Below are 17,341 nucleotides of genomic sequence, written 5' to 3'. Positions count from 1 at the left end.
GACGACATAATCTCCAAAGATCCTTACAGGATCAACCTCCCGGAAATCCCTGTACCACACAAGGAATACCGATGGGAGCCTCACAACTCCTGGCAGACAAGCTGACCAGGGGAAAATGCCAGTGAAAAACGGGAATAACCCAAACCCCGGTGCTCCCATTATGAGAGAGAGCGAGATATTGAAAAGGAAGGAATAAGGACATACCCGAACTTCCAGACAAAGATGACCCGACCACCCAAGAAGGGAAAAAAAGCAGCCCCAGCAACCTGCAAGAAGTACTGCGACTAGGTTACAAGTAACAGACATCCAGAAGATACCAAGAGTGAAAACAAAAATCGCCATCCAATCTGGTACCCCAGACGTTCAGAGGCAATCCAAACTTCCAAACCATAAGAGAATGGAGAACTTCGGTTCAGAGGCCAAAGAACCTCCAGAACCCACGATGAAGCCATAGCAGGATCCGAGCCAGGAACCCCCTCAACATTAGGAGAAAGTGAACAATCCATCACCCGACAGGATAACATGCACACCGGCACCACGTGGGTGACATGAACCGTAAGGACGCCTGACCAGTACCCGCCTGGTACAAGAACACTCCAGAGTTTTCCAAGGTCCAAGAAAAATCGAAGCCCTGAAGGGAACAATAACATAACTATAAACATAACTATGTTTTTAAATAGTAATGTGCAACTTCTGAGGAAGTGCCCACGCAACCACAAAATGGCAAGTATCAGTTCCAGAGAAGAAACTTTCCCAAAAACGGAAAATTATAACAAACATGAGCTTTTTAAAATAAATAAAACACATCCTAACCGGATCAAATAAAAAGAAGACAGCAACCGTGGGTGAACGCCCAAGGAGAATGGACACATTAACAGGACCAGCCGATCAGAGGCCCCACTCTCCCAAGCTCAGAACTGGAACAGATATTTAAAAGCATAGACGTCTACTCTGAATCGGAGATATCCGTCTCTAAAAAAAAAAATCAGAATCCTCCATAACTTGGAGATTGCAAATATGGTCAAACACTAAACGGCACTTTACACACTCAATGGCTGGGGCACTCACCACCTCCTGTGAACCAGACAACTAACGAACAGACTATCTCCGTTGCCACTGGGTCAGAGTATGGAAATGGAAATACAACGTGACCACACCCGATCAAGAGGTGCACCGTGTAAGCCAAAAAAAAAAGGCGCGCCAGTCTAATAGAACCGCGCAAACGGATGATAAGGCCGTTATGTTCCGAATAGCCATGAGCCCGAGCATCACTACAAATTAGCAGACAGAATCCCATAACAAACATGATTAAAGTCCCCCCTGTTCATTAACCCCCCTCAGGAGATATTAACCCTTGAATCCATAAGATAAAAGGAGCCCCACTGGGACCGACTTATTTTTTAACATTACATTCACATATCGAAATAAAATGAAACGATTTTACCAGAATCTACACCGTGGAACAGGAACACGGCCCTTCAAGTGTGACAGATAGTAGCCTCGCTTCTGACATGGACTTGAGTGAATAAAGGCAGCAGTGAAACTCGTCAACGCCGATTGCCTAGGAGCTGTTAACATGAGTCGGGATAGTTTCGCAGAAAGACTCTCCCTGCATCTCCGGACTCTAACCTTCATCCATTCTCTCACTGAGAGGCTGACAGGATTATTTAAAACTCCAATTCCATTTTGAAGAGTACTACCCTCCATAAGAGACTATCTTCATCTTCTGACACTTCTCTGCCAACCTCCTGTGACGACAGGCAAAGAATTACTGGGGGATGAGGGAAGTGGGGGAGGTATTTAAGCCTTTGGCTGGGGTGCCTTTGCTTCCTCCTGGTGGCCAGGTTTTGAATTCCCAAAAGTAATGGATGCAGCTGTGGACTCTACCCATTTAAGAAGAAAATTGGGAACACATTTTCAGAGTTAAAAACAGAATTTATGCTTACCTGATAAATTACTTTCTCCAACGGTGTGTCCGGTCCACGGCGTCATCCTTACTTGTGGGAATATCTCTTCCCCAACAGGAAATGGCAAAGAGTCCCAGCAAAGCTGGCCATATAGTCCCTCCTAGGCTCCGCCCACCCCAGTCATTCGACCGACGGACAGGAGGAAAAATATAGGAGAAACCATATGGTACCCTGGTGACTGTAGTTAGAGAAAATAGTTCATCAGACCTGATTAAAAAACCAGGGCGGGCCGTGGACCGGACACACCGTTGGAGAAAGTAATTTATCAGGTAAGCATAAATTCTGTTTTCTCCAACATTGGTGTGTCCGGTCCACGGCGTCATCCTTACTTGTGGGAACCAATACCAAAGCTTTAGGACACGGATGAAGGGAGGGAGCAAATCAGGTTACCTAAACGGAAGGCACCACGGCTTGCAAAACCTTTCTCCCAAAAATAGCCTCCGAAGAAGCAAAAGTATCAAATTTGTAAAATTTGGCAAAAGTGTGCAGTGAAGACCAAGTCGCTGCCTTACATATCTGATCAACAGAAGCCTCGTTCTTGAAGGCCCATGTGGAAGCCACAGCCCTAGTGGAGTGAGCTGTGATTCTTTCTGGAGGCTGCCGTCCGGCAGTCTCGTAAGCCAATCGGATGATGCTTTTAAGCCAAAAGGAAAGAGAGGTAGAAGTCGCTTTTTGACCTCTCCTTTTACCAGAATAGACGACAAACAGAGAAGATGTTTGTCTGAAATCTTTTGTAGCTTCTAAATAGAATTTTAGAGCACGGACTACGTCCAAATTGTGTAACAAACGTTCCTTCTTTGAAACTGGATTCGGACACAAAGAAGGTACAACTATCTCCTGGTTAATATTTTTGTTAGAAACAACCTTTGGAAGAAAACCAGGCTTAGTACGCAAAACCACCTTATCTGCAAAGAACACCAGATAGGGTGGAGCACACTGCAGAGCAGATAACTCTGAAACTCTTCTAGCAGAAGAAATAGCAACCAAAAACAAAACTTTCCAAGATAACAACTTAATATCTATGAAATGTAGAGGTTCAAACGGAACCCCTTGAAGAACTGAAAGAACTAAATTTAAACTCCAGGGAGGAGTCAAAGGTCTGTAAACAGGCTTGATCCTAACCAGAGCCTGAACAAATGCTTGAACATCTGGCATAGCTGCCAGTCGTTTGTGTAGTAAGACAGAAATCTGTCCCTTTAGAGAACTCGCAGATAATCCTTTATCCAAATCTTCTTGCAGAAAGGAAAGAATCTTAGGATTTTTTTATCTTATTCCAAGGTAATCCCTTGGATTCACACCAGCAGATATATCTTTTCCATATCTTATGGTAAATCTTTCTAGTTACCGGTTTTCTGGCCTGAACCAGAGTATCAATCACAGAATCTGAAAACCCACGCTTTGATAGAATCAAGCGTTCAATCTCCAAGCCGTCAGCTGGAGGGAGACCAGATTTGGATGTTCGAATGGACCCTGAACAAGAAGGTCCCGTCTCAAACGTAGCTTCCATGGTGGAACCGATGACATATTCACCAGGTCTGCATACCAAGTCCTGCGTGGCCACGCAGGGGCTATCAAGATCACCGAGGCCCTCTCCTGTTTGATCCTGGCTACCAGCCTGGGAATGAGAGGAAAAGGTGGAAACACATAAGCTAGGTTGAAGGTCCAAGGCGCTACTAGTGCATCCACTAGAGTCGCCTTGGGATCCCTGGATCTGGACCCGTAGCAAGGAACCTTGAAGTTCTGACGAGACGCCATCAGATCCATGTCTGGAATGCCCCATAATTGAGTCAATTGGGCAAAAATCTCCGGGTGGAGTTCCCACTCCCCCGGATGGAATGTCTGACGACTCAGATAATCCGCTTCCCAGTTTTCCACACCTGGGATGTGGATCGCAGATAGATGGCAGCAGTGATTCTCCGCTCATTGTAATATTTTGGTTACTTCTTTCATCGCCAGGGAACTCCTTGTTCCCCCCTGATGATTGATATACGCAACAGTCGTCATGTTGTCTGATTGGAATCTTATGAATCTGGCCTTTGCAAGCTGAGGCCAAGCCCTGAGAGCATTGAATATCGCTCTTAGTTCCAGAATGTTTATCGGGAGAAGAGACTCTTCCCGAGACCATAGTCCCTGAGCTTTCAGGGATTCCCAGACCGCACCCCAGCCCACTAGACTGGCGTCGGTCGTGACAATGACCCACTCTGGTCTGCGGAAGCTCATTCCCTGGGATAGGTGGTCCAGGGATATCCACCAACGGAGTGAATCTCTGGTCTTCTGATCTACTTGAATCACTGGAGACAAGTTTGTATAGTCCCCATTCCACTGTTTCAGCATGCACAGTTGTAATGGTCTTAGATGAATTCGCGCAAAAGGAACTATGTCCATTGCTGCAACCATCAACCCTACTACTTCCATGCACTGAGCTATGGAAGGACGTGGAACAGAATGAAGAACTTGACAAGCGCTTAGAAGTTTTGACTTTCTGACATCTGTCAGAAAGATCCTCATTTCTAAGGAATCTATTATTGTTCCCAAGAAGGGAACTCTTGTTGACGGAGACAGAGAACTTTTTTCAATGTTCACCTTCCATCCGTGAGATCTGAGAAAGGCCAGAACGATGTCTGTATGAGCCTTTGATTTTGAAAGGGACGACGCTTGTATTAGAATATCGTCCAAGTATGGTACTACTGCAATGCCACTCGGTCTTAGAACCGCTAGAAGGGACCCTAGCACCTTTGTGAAAATCCTTGGAGCAGTGGCTAATCCGAATGGGAGGGCCACAAACTGGTAATGTTTGTCCAGAAAGGCGAACCTTAGGAACTGATGATGTTCTTTGTGGATAGGAATATGTAGGTACGCATCCTTTAGATCCACGGTAGTCATAAATTGACCTTCCTGGATAGTGGGTAGAATCGTTCGAATGGTTTCCATTTTGAACGATGGTACCCTGAGAAATTTGTTTAGGATCTTTAAATCCAGAATTGGTCTGAAAGTTCCCTCTTTTTTGGGAACCACGAACAGATTTGAGTAAAATCCCATTCCTTGTTCCGTTATTGGAACTGGGTGTATCACTCCCATCTTTAACAGGTCTTCTACACAATGTAAGAATGCCTGTCTCTTTATTTGGTTTGAGGATAAGTGAGACATGTGGAACCTTCCCCTTGGGGGTAGTTCCTTGAATTCCAGAAGATAACCCTGAGAAACTATTTCTAGCGCCCATGGATCCTGAACATCTCTTGCCCAAGCCTGAGCAAAGAGAGAGAGTCTGCCCCCCACTAGATCCGGTCCCGGATCGGGGGCTACTCCTTCATGCTGTTTTTTTAGCGGTAGCAGGCTTCTTGGTCTGCTTACCCTTGTTCCAGCCTTGCATCGGTTTCCAGGCTGTTTTGGACTGTGAGGCATTACCCTCTTGCTTAGAGGATGCAGAATTAGAGGCAGGTCCGTTCCTGAAATTACGAAAAGAACGAAAATTAGACTTATTCTTGGCCTTGAAAGGCCTATCTTGTGGGAGGGCGTGACCCTTTCCCCCAGTGATGTCTGAGATAATCTCTTTCAATTCTGGTCCAAAGAGAGTTTTACCCTTGAAGGGGATGTTAAGCAATTTTGTCTTGGATGATACATCCGCTGACCAAGACTTTAGCCAAAGCGCTCTGCGCGCCACAATTGCAAACCCTGAATTTTTCGCTGCTAATCTAGCTAATTGCAAAGCGGCATCTAAAATAAAAGAGTTAGCCAAATTAAGTGCGTGAACTCTGTCCATAACCTCCTCATATGGAGTCTCTCTACTGAGCGACTTTTCTAGTTCCTCGAACCAGAACCACGCTGCTGTAGTGACAGGAACAATGCACGAAATGGGTTGTAGAAGGTAACCTTGCTGTACAAAAATCTTTTTAAGCAAACCTTCCAATTTTTTATCCATAGGATCTGTGAAAGCACAACTATCCTCGATAGGAATAGTAGTGCGCTTGTTTAGAGTAGAAACTGCCCCCTCGACCTTAGGGACTGTCTGCCATAAGTCCTTTCTGGGGTCGACCATAGGAAATAATTTCTTAAATATAGGAGGGGGAACAAAAGGTATGCCGGGCTTCTCCCACTCCTTATTCACTATGTCCGCCACCCGCTTGGGTATAGGAAAAGCGTTGGGGTGCACCGGAACCTCTAGGAACTTGTCCATCTTGCATAATTTCTCTGGAATGACCAAGTTGTCACAATCATCCAGAGTAGATAATACCTCCTTAAGCAGTGCGCGGAGATGTTCTAATTTAAATTTAAATGTCACAACATCAGGTTCAGCCTGTTGAGAAATTTTTCCTGAATCTGAAATTTCCCCATCTGACAAAACCTCCCTCATGGCCCCTTCAGATTGGTGTGAGGGTATGACAGAACAATTATCATCAGCGCCCTCCTGATCTTCGGTGTTTAAAACAGAGCAATCGCGCTTTCTCTGATATGCAGGCATTTTGGATAAAATATTTGCTATGGAGTTATCCATTACAGCCGTCAATTGTTGCATGGTAATAAGCATTGGCGCGCTAGAAGTACTAGGGGCCTCCTGCGTGGGCAAAACTGGCGTAGACACAGAAGGAGATGATGTAGAACCATGTCTACTCCCTTCATCTGAGGAATCATCTTGGGCAATTTCATTATCTGTGGCAGTACTGTCCTTACTTTGTTTGGACGCTTTGGCACAATTATCACACAATTTTGAAGGGGGAGACACATTGGCTTTCATACATATAGAACATAGCTTATCTGAAGGCACAGACATGTTAAACAGGCTTAAACTTGTCAATAAGGCACAAAAACCGTTTTAAAACAAAACCTTTATTACTGAATATGTGAAAAAATATGAAGGAATTGTTCAAAATTTACCAAAAAGTATTGCACACCAATTTTCAGAGCTTTAACCCTTAAAATAACGAAACCGGAGCCGGTTACAGATTTAACCCCTATACAGTCCCAGCTACAGCCTTTGCTGTGACTTTACCAAGCCCAGAGGGGAATACGATACCAAATGACGCCTTTTAGGAACTTTTCCAACTACTTTCAGGTCCTCACACATGCATCTGCATGTCTTGCTCTCAAAAACAACTGCGCAGTAATGGCGCGAAAATGAGGCTCAGCCTACAACTGGGAAGGCCCTTCCTGACTGGAAAAGGTGTCTAACATAGTGCCTGACGTTAAAAAACGTTCCCCAAGTTTATAAGTGTGAAATATCAGCATAAACATGTATAAAATGTCCAAATAAAGCAATCGATTTAGCCCATAAAAGTGTCTACCAGTTTTATAGTCCATATTAAGCCCTTTATTCTGTTTGAGACTAAGAAAATGGCTTACCGGTCCCCATGAGGGGAAATGACAGCCTTCCAGCATTACACAGTCTTGTTAGAAATATGGCTAGTCATACCTTAAGCAGAAAAGTCTGCTGTTTCCCCCAACTGAAGTTACTTCATCTCAACAGTCCTATGTGGAAACAGCAATCGATTTTAGTTACTGTCTGCTAAAATCATCTTCCTCTCACAAACAGAAATCTTCATCCTTTTCTGTTTCAGAGTAAATAGTACATACCAGCACTATTTTAAAATAACAAACTCTTGATAGTAGAATAAAAAAACTACAACTAAACACCACATACTCTTAACCATCTCCGTGGAGATGTTGCCAGTGCAACGGCAAAGAGAATGACTGGGGTGGGCGGAGCCTAGGAGGGACTATATGGCCAGCTTTGCTGGGACTCTGCCATTTCCTGTTGGGGAAGAGATATTCCCACAAGTAAGGATGACGCCGTGGACCGGACACACCAATGTTGGAGAAATCTAGTTATAAAAGTCAAATGAAATAATACTTTTTTATAGCAAACTTTGTTGTACTACATACAATAACATCTTTATGTTCTTCAAGCATACAAAATGTTTGCAGTGTACATTCAATATGTGTACATTCATTATTTATTTATGACTGAGAATAGTTTTTTCTTCTATTCAACTAGATACGCTGGAGTGTCTATATTGTCTTAAGTGTTCTATAGTTTCACCTGATACTACTGTACTACATGCAACACAGGAATAGCTTAGATAAGTGCAGGAGCTTATTTACACCTTGCTCTAACTGTCCAAAGCAGAAGAGATAAGATAAAGTAACTAAAAGCTTTACAAAGGGTGGGCCTGGTAATGCTCTGAAACAGCAATTAGTTTGAAATATTAATAAATATTAATTCATTTTTGTATGCAGATATTTTGCAATGCAGTGCATACAAGTTATATTTCATCCCCCAACGCATACCAAAATGTGTTACTAAAACCCACAAAATAGTTAATTGCAATTATTTTTATTATTTAACTAAGTAGCTATGAATTAATAGACCTATGTAAGCGTCAGGTGTAAGGACGAAATAAGGTGTTTACAATCAGAGGTGTAACTGATAAAGGTCTGATTACCTTGTACTGATACAGAATATCAGTCACACCACTAACTGCCAATCTGATCTACACTCTCGTGCACACATTTCAGTAGCAAACGTTACAAACAAAAGCAAAGAACAGATGTTTTTAAGACTTTCTTTTAACCCCTTACCTACCAACAGATGCAACCATGCCAAACAGAATATTAAAGGCACATAAAATAGTCTGTTGTTGTAATGAAAAAGCACTACGCAGTGAGTTATACTTACTAGAAATTGTAACAGGATTTTACCTTTTATTTACTTGTTTCTTCTCTACAGGAAGGCAAAGGAGCATATTTTCCTTTGAAGTGTTGCTAGGAGACATCTGCTTTAGCAGCAGGCAGTTTATTGCCCATGCTCAGTATGGCATCCCAGACATTCAAGCCCCTATCTAAATGACTTTTAAGAGAACCAATCACTGTTTATTAGATGACAAGGGCTTCTTTGCTAATGATAAAAATTTACAGAGCCTTGCAAAAATATTCACCACCCTTGGACATTATTTGCAGTATTACAACCTGGAATTAAAATGGACTTCATTGGGATTTGTACTATTTTAAACACAGAATATTCCAAACACTTTATAGGTCTAAATTATTATTTTTTTGTGACACACAAAAAAAACAACAGAACTACATCTGGTTGCAATTAAAGTTTCTTCTAAAGTAAGTCTCTACCAGCTTTGCACATTTGGATCCTGCAATTCTTGCACATTCTCTGTCAGGTTGTATTAGAACCATTGGTGAACAGCAATTCTCAAGTTTTGCCAATGGTTCTCAAGCAGATTGAAGTCTAGGCTTTGAGTGAGACATTCACGGTCTTGGGTTTTAAACCCTTCTTGTGTAGTTATGGCTGTGTGTTTAGGGTCATTATCCTGAAAAGTGAATCTTCACACCAATGGTGAATACTTTTGCAACCAACAAATGTCTTGTTTTTTAAATATAATTATTTTTTGTTATGCCACAAAAATAAATATTTTTTAACTTTAAAATGCTAGAAATGTTGTGTAAATCATATGGTACAAGTCCCAATAACAATTATAATTCCAGCTTGTAACACTACAAAATGTGGAAACACTCTAGGGGGTAAGCACTTATGAAACACATTGCAATCTTCCTTGGCTTCTTCAAAAGAAATTTTCTGTTGAGCAATGCCACAGCCAATCCTATAATAGCTGTACCTAGTTGCTTTTACAAAAAGGCGATGACCAACAGGTAGCATTAATACACAGTAACTTGCTGCCTAAGAGAATGCACAAGTTACCATAGGTTAAGCTTACCTTGCGCCACATAACTGCAGTCACCTCCTTCCAAGAGGACGCTGTAAAAGGGCTGATTGGGACCATTTTGAAGGACATGTACTTCCATATTTTCAATCCAGTCAGGCGGCATCATGCAGACAGGATCCCACCCGAAAACCACACAGCTATAGTTGTATCTTATTCAGAATGGGGAAGAAGGCAATAAATTATACAGATATAATGCAGGGCTCAATGCTACTTTTTGCATTTTATTTCCTTATATACTAATAATAGACAAGAAATTCATGATTTCAGTAAGGCAATAATTGGAGTAACCATTTTGAATCAAGTAAACAGATGAGTTATTCTAATCCATAGGCAGATTTAAATGTGTTTTTAAAATAATCTAGATCTTTAAAAATTACAGTTCAACTTTAAAATATCGCTCATATAATTTAGTCTTAAGCTTAGAAGGAAAAGCAGACCACATACTTGTTGTCACCCCAAAAAGCTCTCCCCAACAGTGCACCCTAATGTCAAGCCGCCTCACAGCTGGTGTGAATAACTGGTGACTGGTCCCCACAGTGTTCTGTTCTAGCAACAGATGTCTTTTTAGGAGACTTTCTTTTTTTCCCCAACACATTTGTGATGGTTGAACATAGCAATGATGACATTTTTACATTTATGCTCACAACTTACAAAACTGTGTATGCGGCTTTTTTGAGAAGGACATTTTGAAAAGTCTTACCCTTGGCTTCAATACAAATGAACTTCTGTTTGCAACTGCTTAAAGTATACTGGGGTGGTGTTTAAAATCCTTTATTAAGACCACTTTAGCATTGCATTGCTTACAGAATTGTTGTTTTAGAAGCATTTAATCAGTCAGTTTGCTAGCAAAACTACAGAAAAGGGGGGGGGGGGGGGCAAGGAAAGCATATCGCAAAATTGCTTTTAACTATACATAACTAAACATTTATGGGGCAGTCTCTTTTCTTTTCTAAAGATCTTGGTAATAACTAAACACTTACATTTACAATTAACTTCAATCAAATAACAGTTACTTTAAGGTTGAACATATTAACTCTTGTAAACCACTATGTACATACATTTCTTACAACATGTGATAAACCCAGGCTCCTGGGAGCCACTGGTGCCTTAAAATTAGGCCCTGGCTAAGAGCTCCTAAGACACCCACTAGTGGCCACTAGACACACATACAATTTAGCCATGTGCCATTACTTTGGATGCAGCTGTAAAACACAAATTTTGGCCAAGCCCTCACTCTAATAACTCCTGTGATGCCTCTTTGCCAATGAAGCAGAAGGTGGGGGGGGGGGATTCATGTCACTGGTCGCTCCTAAATTTATGGACTAGCTCTTAGATTTTGAACAAATTTGCTATGCTGTCTTACACAAACAACGTCATTATTTTATTTGACAGCTCATTTTGTAAACACTTGGTTCTAAAATTATATTTTTACTTTTTAAAAAGTATACAGCTACTTCAAAATGACAAAATGCAGGATATTACCAAAATATCCATTATCTTTAATCACAAAGGAATGTTTTCTTTTTTTGTTTTCCAGTCAAAGAAATCATTTTACTTTCTGTTTGATTTTAAGTTCAATGTAAAATGCTTACAAAAAACTAAATTAGCAACAGAAAAAGATCTTTACTAAACTTTATAATAGTGCTGCTACCATAACCACAAACAGCAGAGAGCGCCTCTGGGCTATCTTACCTTTTGTGCCTCATTACAAGCCCTACAGCATAGCAGACCTGCTTCTCATTGGAACGCAGCTTGACATTAGGCCCACTGTCTTCTTTGCGTCTTTCTATGTGCTCTAAGGTATGCTGCACTAGATAAGCTACAGCACCGTGCTGAGATGGATCAAGAGCCTGAATGGTCTGTAAAATGTCCAGGACCTGCAAGTCAGTGATATCAGTTTATAACGGTCATAGTCATAACATTTTTTTATTACAGTTTTATTTATTTATTTACAAAGAGCCGTCCTTAATAAATCAGCATTTTCTAATCAGGCTTGCAGAGATGAGTCCCTCTCCACCAATAGAGCTGTGAGATTGTAACTATCATGAATATGAGAAAATCCCAGGCGCCTACCCTAAGGAGGCTAGGTTTGAATAAAAATTTAGTGCTGTCTAAAATATGTTTTAATACATAGATATAGATTATAAAAACTTGAATATAAATGTTGACAAATTTAAACAAATTTACATACAAAACTTCATGGATCCATGATAAATAACAGATATAATAAGATAAAATAATCCTGATAAAAACAAGGAATAAATGAAAAATGAGAAATAGATTAGATAAAACCTTAGGCAGTTATATGCAGTATTGCAGCAAGGTATTCTGCATAAACATAAAAATAAAAACAATTGCAGACAATTCTGGTGAAACGTTTCAAAGTGAAAAAATTGCCAAAAAAATCTCAACCCTAAGAGACTGAGACAGTGCACTGATAAATAACAAAGTGTTGATTCAACTTCCTAATAAAATATCCTCAGAGCAGGAATCTTTGTTGGTTATTAAGAGACTATTAGCCATTTCTGTATCATCTGAAAGGGCTACAGAGAAATATCACAAGTAAAATATGCTATGAAAAAAATGTGCCAGATATAATGTTCTTTACCCAGGTATGCGACAATGAAAGGAGACTGATAAGCTATGTATCCAATGAAGATAGATGCAGAAATCTGATGAATACTGCTTCATTCACCATACATATTGTTTTTTTCTTTGCTAATGTGTCATAAAAAAAAACTTTCTGTGTTATGTTTGTGTCTTTTCTTTTTAAAGGGACAGTTTACCCTAAATATATAAATACATCCATATATATGTGAAGCGTAAATGGCAAATGAAAAAGGCTTGCAAAAAGACGATATCACTTGCGCAAAACCATTTGCGCTTACTTGTAATGTGTGGGAAACTTGTTCACATTCACTGGACCTATGGATTTTGATTAAAGGGACATAAAATAGGTTGATCTGTGCGTATCCTAAAAGGGCTAATTAATAATAGATTGCTTAAAAAATTGTTTAAAAATTGCTGGCAAAAATAAGCAAAATTAATTACATAGCTAAGCTGTCTCGGGCAGACAACTCCACCCCCTCCCCTTATCAGTGTTTAGACACAGGTATTGTATTTCAATGTGTTCACAGCTTTTAGGCTTGCTCCAGCAGATAATCCCTATTCCCTTTTGTATTCTACCAAAAGTCCTCAACCCTCAAACATTTTCAGTCTAAACTAAAGGGACCTTGTACACAAAAAATTGTATCATCCATTTAAAAAAAAACACAGTATTAGCAAGTTGTTTTTTTCCCCCTTAAAATATGAAAAGATATTTACTTTTAAAATGAAGCAGCAGTATCAGTTGTATTTACTCTATAAACGCTTATTAGCCTATCAGTACTTCCTACTAATCTTTGTTGGCTGATAGTTACAATCTCGTGTGAAAAATGGACCTCAGCGCCTAATGATAACCTTTGGGCCTGGGAGGGGGACTCCTAGCTATTACCCAATGAAAGAAACTGAATATGAGAAAATCCCAGGCGCCTACCCTAAGGAGGCTAGGTTTGAATAAAAATTTAGTGCTGTCTAAAACTTTTTTTTTAGTGCTATACACTGTACCTGGCAATTTTCCTATAACACACTTAATATCTCTGTCTCTCAAGTTCAGTCCTCAAATGTCACTGACAGACCAGCCAGATTGTAAGGATTTCCCTACCCGAGTACAGGTGAGTCAGTCAGTGCAGGTGAGTCAGTCACTGTGAGTCAACAACTGACCAGCCCAGGCAGCAAATTAGAATCTAGCATGTTAGGGGTTATTGAGGGTAGAAGGGAGAAATACTTCATTCTGTGATATATTGAATGGAAAAATAATGGTCATTTAAAACACATACATTAGATTTCTTTTAAATATGTATACAGGGTAGGAATAAAAATAGCTTGCAAATACATACACTGACGCAGTGACCTGTTTGCCTTAGCTATGTTTAGGTTCCCAATCTGCTCATGAATTCACAAAGCAATTGCCAGCTACTCATCAAGAGTATGGGAAAGAATGTAGTCCCTTTAGCTTAATCATAATGTACAGTGTGTTTCATTAATCATGTTTTAGGTGTATATTGTCTCACAATGTCACTTGCAAATATCAATAACACTTTGTAATATAGGTCAATACTGAAACAGAGGTCCTGAACAAACATAGATTTAACTGTTATCGATGCATAGGATTACTCAATAATAGAAATGATAAACATGTGAAAGGGACAGTAAAAGTCCAAAGTGCCTGAAGCATTCTATGGCAGCAGTGTATTCAACAGCAAATACTGCTGCCAGATGTCTAAAGACACGTGCATGCTCCTGAGCTCATCTCGGATTACTCTTCAACAAATGATACCAAGAGAACTAAGCAAAATTCATGATATAAGTAAATAGGAAAGTTGTTTACAAATGCTATGCTTTATCCAATCCATATAAGTTTACTTTTGACTTTTCTGTCCCTTTAAGTAAAAATGGAGCCTCAAATACGGTATCAATGGATTTCAAAAGAATGATCAAAATAGTAAATTTATCTCAAATCATAAAGATGCATGAGGTTATAGACAAATGTTAGTGGCAGAGAACAAAGAGGTTGAACAAAAATGACAAAATAAGCACATCACAAAACATCCTCAAGGTCTATAGCTATGGACAGAGCGTAGCTTCAACAGAACTGTTCAAAACAGCATTTAAAGGGTAAATTGTCATAAAAAAAAAAGAATAAGCAGGTGCAGAAGCCTGAGAATAGTTTTGTATTCCGAAATCTCAGCCCCTGGCACATTGCACCTGACTGCACAAGAGTGTTCTTATTTCTCAGGTTCAGAAAGAAATAGCAGCTCTTAGAGGGACATGAAACCCATTTTTTTTTCTTTCATGATTCAGATACAGCATGTGATTTGAAACAACTCTCCAATTTATCAAATTTGCTTTGTTCTCTTGGTATACTTTGCTGAAAAGCATACCTATGTAGGCTCAGGAGCTGCTGATTGGTGGCTGCACATATATGCCTCATGTTATTGGCCCACCCAATGTGCTCAGCACGTGCCCAGTAGTGCATTGCTGCTCCTTATACAAAGAATACCAAGAGAATGAAGCCCATTAGATAATAGAAGTAAGTTGGAAAGTTGTTTAAAATGGTATTCTGTATCTGAATCATGAAAGGACAGTTTTGGGTTTCATGTCCCTTTAAAGGGACACTGAACCCAAATTTGATCTTTCATGATTCAGATAGAGCATGCAATTTTAAGCAACTTTCTAATTTCATAAATGCATTTATTTAAAAGCTTTAACAGAACCACCCACTAAAAAATGTAGCAAACATTTTAACCCTTTACCTGCTTAGCCATTTTCCACCTCTGTACTGAGCTGTTTTGGAGTTTGTAGATGTTGCTCACATTTAAGCCAAAACATATTATATAATGGGGGGGTTTTCTTCCAGCAGACGCAGCAGATTCAAATGATACCATTATTTTATGTATATATTATGACACGTGAGAACTGCATATTTGTATTAAAAATGTAATAAGTTTTTTTTCTTTCTGTAGTAAAAAGTAGGTGTTATTCTCATATAAATAAGGGTCTTTGAGTATAGCTATACAACTATGATGTGCACAAAGGGCTACCATGAGCCTCTACTCAAATTTACAAACATTTATCCACGATATGCAATTACTGTTACCACAGTGATCACCTGGCTATTAAAACTTATATAAAGGTTTTATTTTAATGAAAGGCTTCTGAAGTTTAAAAAATGGATCTTGGGGATGACCTGACCCTTTTGATAGCCTATTATTGGTGTACATATGTGTTCACTATGTGTAAAAAGGAAATTTATGCTTACCTGATAAATGTATTTCTTTTACGATATGACGAGTCCACGGATTTCATCCTTACTTATGGGATATCGCCTCCTGGTCAGCAGGAGGAGGCAAAGAGCTCCACAGCAGAGCTGCATAAATAGCTCCTCCCTTCCCTCCCCCTCCAGTCATTCGACCGAAGTTAGGAAGAGAAAGGAAAAGCCAAGGAGCAGAGGTGACTGAAGTTGAATAGAAAATGACAGGGTGGGCCGTGGACTCGTCATATTGTAAAAGAAATAAATTTATCAGGTAAGCATAAATTTCCTTTTCTTTTACAAGATATGACGAGTCCTTGGATTTCATCCTTACTTATAGGACACGGATGAAAGAGAGAGACAAGACAGGAACCTAAACAGAAGGCACCACTGCTTGAAGAACCTTTCTCAAAAACAGCCTCGGACGAGACAAAAGTATCAAATTTGTAAAATTTAGAAAAAGTGAGAAGAGACGACCAAGTTGCAGCCTTGCAAATCTGTTCAACAGAAGCATCGTTTTTAAATGCCCATGAGGAAGCCACAGCCCTAGTAGAATGAGCCGTAATTCGTTCTGGAGGCTGCTGTCCAGATCGGCATACCAAGTCCTGCGAGGCCACGCAGGAGCAATGAGAAGCCCTCTCCTGTTTGATCCGAGCAATCACCCGAGGAAGGAGAGCAAACGGTGGAAACACATAAGCTAGGTTAACCGACCAAGGCACTGCCAAGGCATCTATCAGTTCGGCCTGAGGAACCCTGGACCTGGATCCGTATCTCGGGAGTTTGGCATTCTGACGAGATGCCATAAGATCCAGCTCCCATCTGAGAATCAGGTTGGCAAAGACCTCCGGATGGAGTTCCCATTCCCCCGGATGAAATGTTTGTCTGCTCAAAAAATCTGTTTCCCAGTTGTCCACTCCTGGGATGTAGATTGCTGACAGATAACAAGAGTGAGCCTCCGCCCACCGAATTATCTTGGATACTTCTGTCATCGCTAAGGAACTCCTTGTTCCTCCCTGATGATTGATGTAAGCCACAGTCGTGATGTTGTCGCACTGAAATCGGATGAATTTGGCCGAAGCCAACTGAGGCCAAGCCTGAAGCGCATTGAATATTCCTCTCAATTCCAGAATATTGATTGGAAGTAGCGACTCCGACTGAGTCCACACACCCTGAGCCTTCAGGGAATTCCAGACTGCTCCCCATCCTAGTAGACTGGCGTCCGTTGTCACTATCACCCATGTGGGTCTGCGGAAGCACGTCCCTTGGGACAGATGATCCGGCGACAACCACAGAAGAGAGTCCCTTGTCTCCTGATCCAGATCTATCTGAGGAGACAAATCTGCATAATCTCCATTCCACTGTCTGAACATGCTCAGTTGCAGAGGTCTGAGATGAAAACGAGTAAATGGAATGATGTCCATTTCCGCCACCATCAATCCAATTACCTCCATGCACTGAGCCACTGATGGCCGAGGATTGGACTGAAGGGAACGGCATGTAATTAAAATCTTTAGCCGACCTCCGTCAAAAAGATTTTCATGGATACAGAGGCTATTAGAGTTCCCAGGAAAGGAACCCTTGTCTGTGGAATTAGTGAACTCTTTTCTAGATTCACCTTCCACCCGTGAGGCCTTAGAATGGATAGAACAATGTCGGTATGAGACTTTGTCAGCTGATAAGACGACGCTTTGATCAGAATATCGTCCAGATAAGGCGCCACTGCAATGCCCCGCGGCCTGAGAACCGCCAGCAGAGACCCTAGAACCTTCTTGAAGATCCTGGGTGCCGTGGCA

General features: G+C 40.7%; 1 protein-coding gene across 1 annotated transcript in view; it reads right to left on the bottom strand.

The window, feature by feature from the left end:
- The window catches only part of FBXO21 (F-box protein 21), a 162,051-nt gene that overhangs the window by 23,531 nt on the left and 121,179 nt on the right, over positions 1-17,341 (bottom strand). Inside the window, exons 10-11 of the mRNA XM_053701685.1 lie at positions 11,390-11,574; positions 9,689-9,846 (exon numbers count right to left, since the gene is read on the bottom strand). Coding sequence (XP_053557660.1) covers positions 9,689-9,846; positions 11,390-11,574 — 343 coding nt within the window. The remainder of the gene's footprint in view (positions 1-9,688; positions 9,847-11,389; positions 11,575-17,341) is intronic.

The sequence above is a fragment of the Bombina bombina genome, chromosome 2 (assembly GCF_027579735.1).
Source record: "Bombina bombina isolate aBomBom1 chromosome 2, aBomBom1.pri, whole genome shotgun sequence".
Lineage (NCBI taxonomy): Eukaryota > Metazoa > Chordata > Amphibia > Anura > Bombinatoridae > Bombina > Bombina bombina.
The sequence above is the reverse complement of the archived record's forward strand: the minus strand, read 5'-3'. Positions and strand labels throughout refer to the sequence as shown.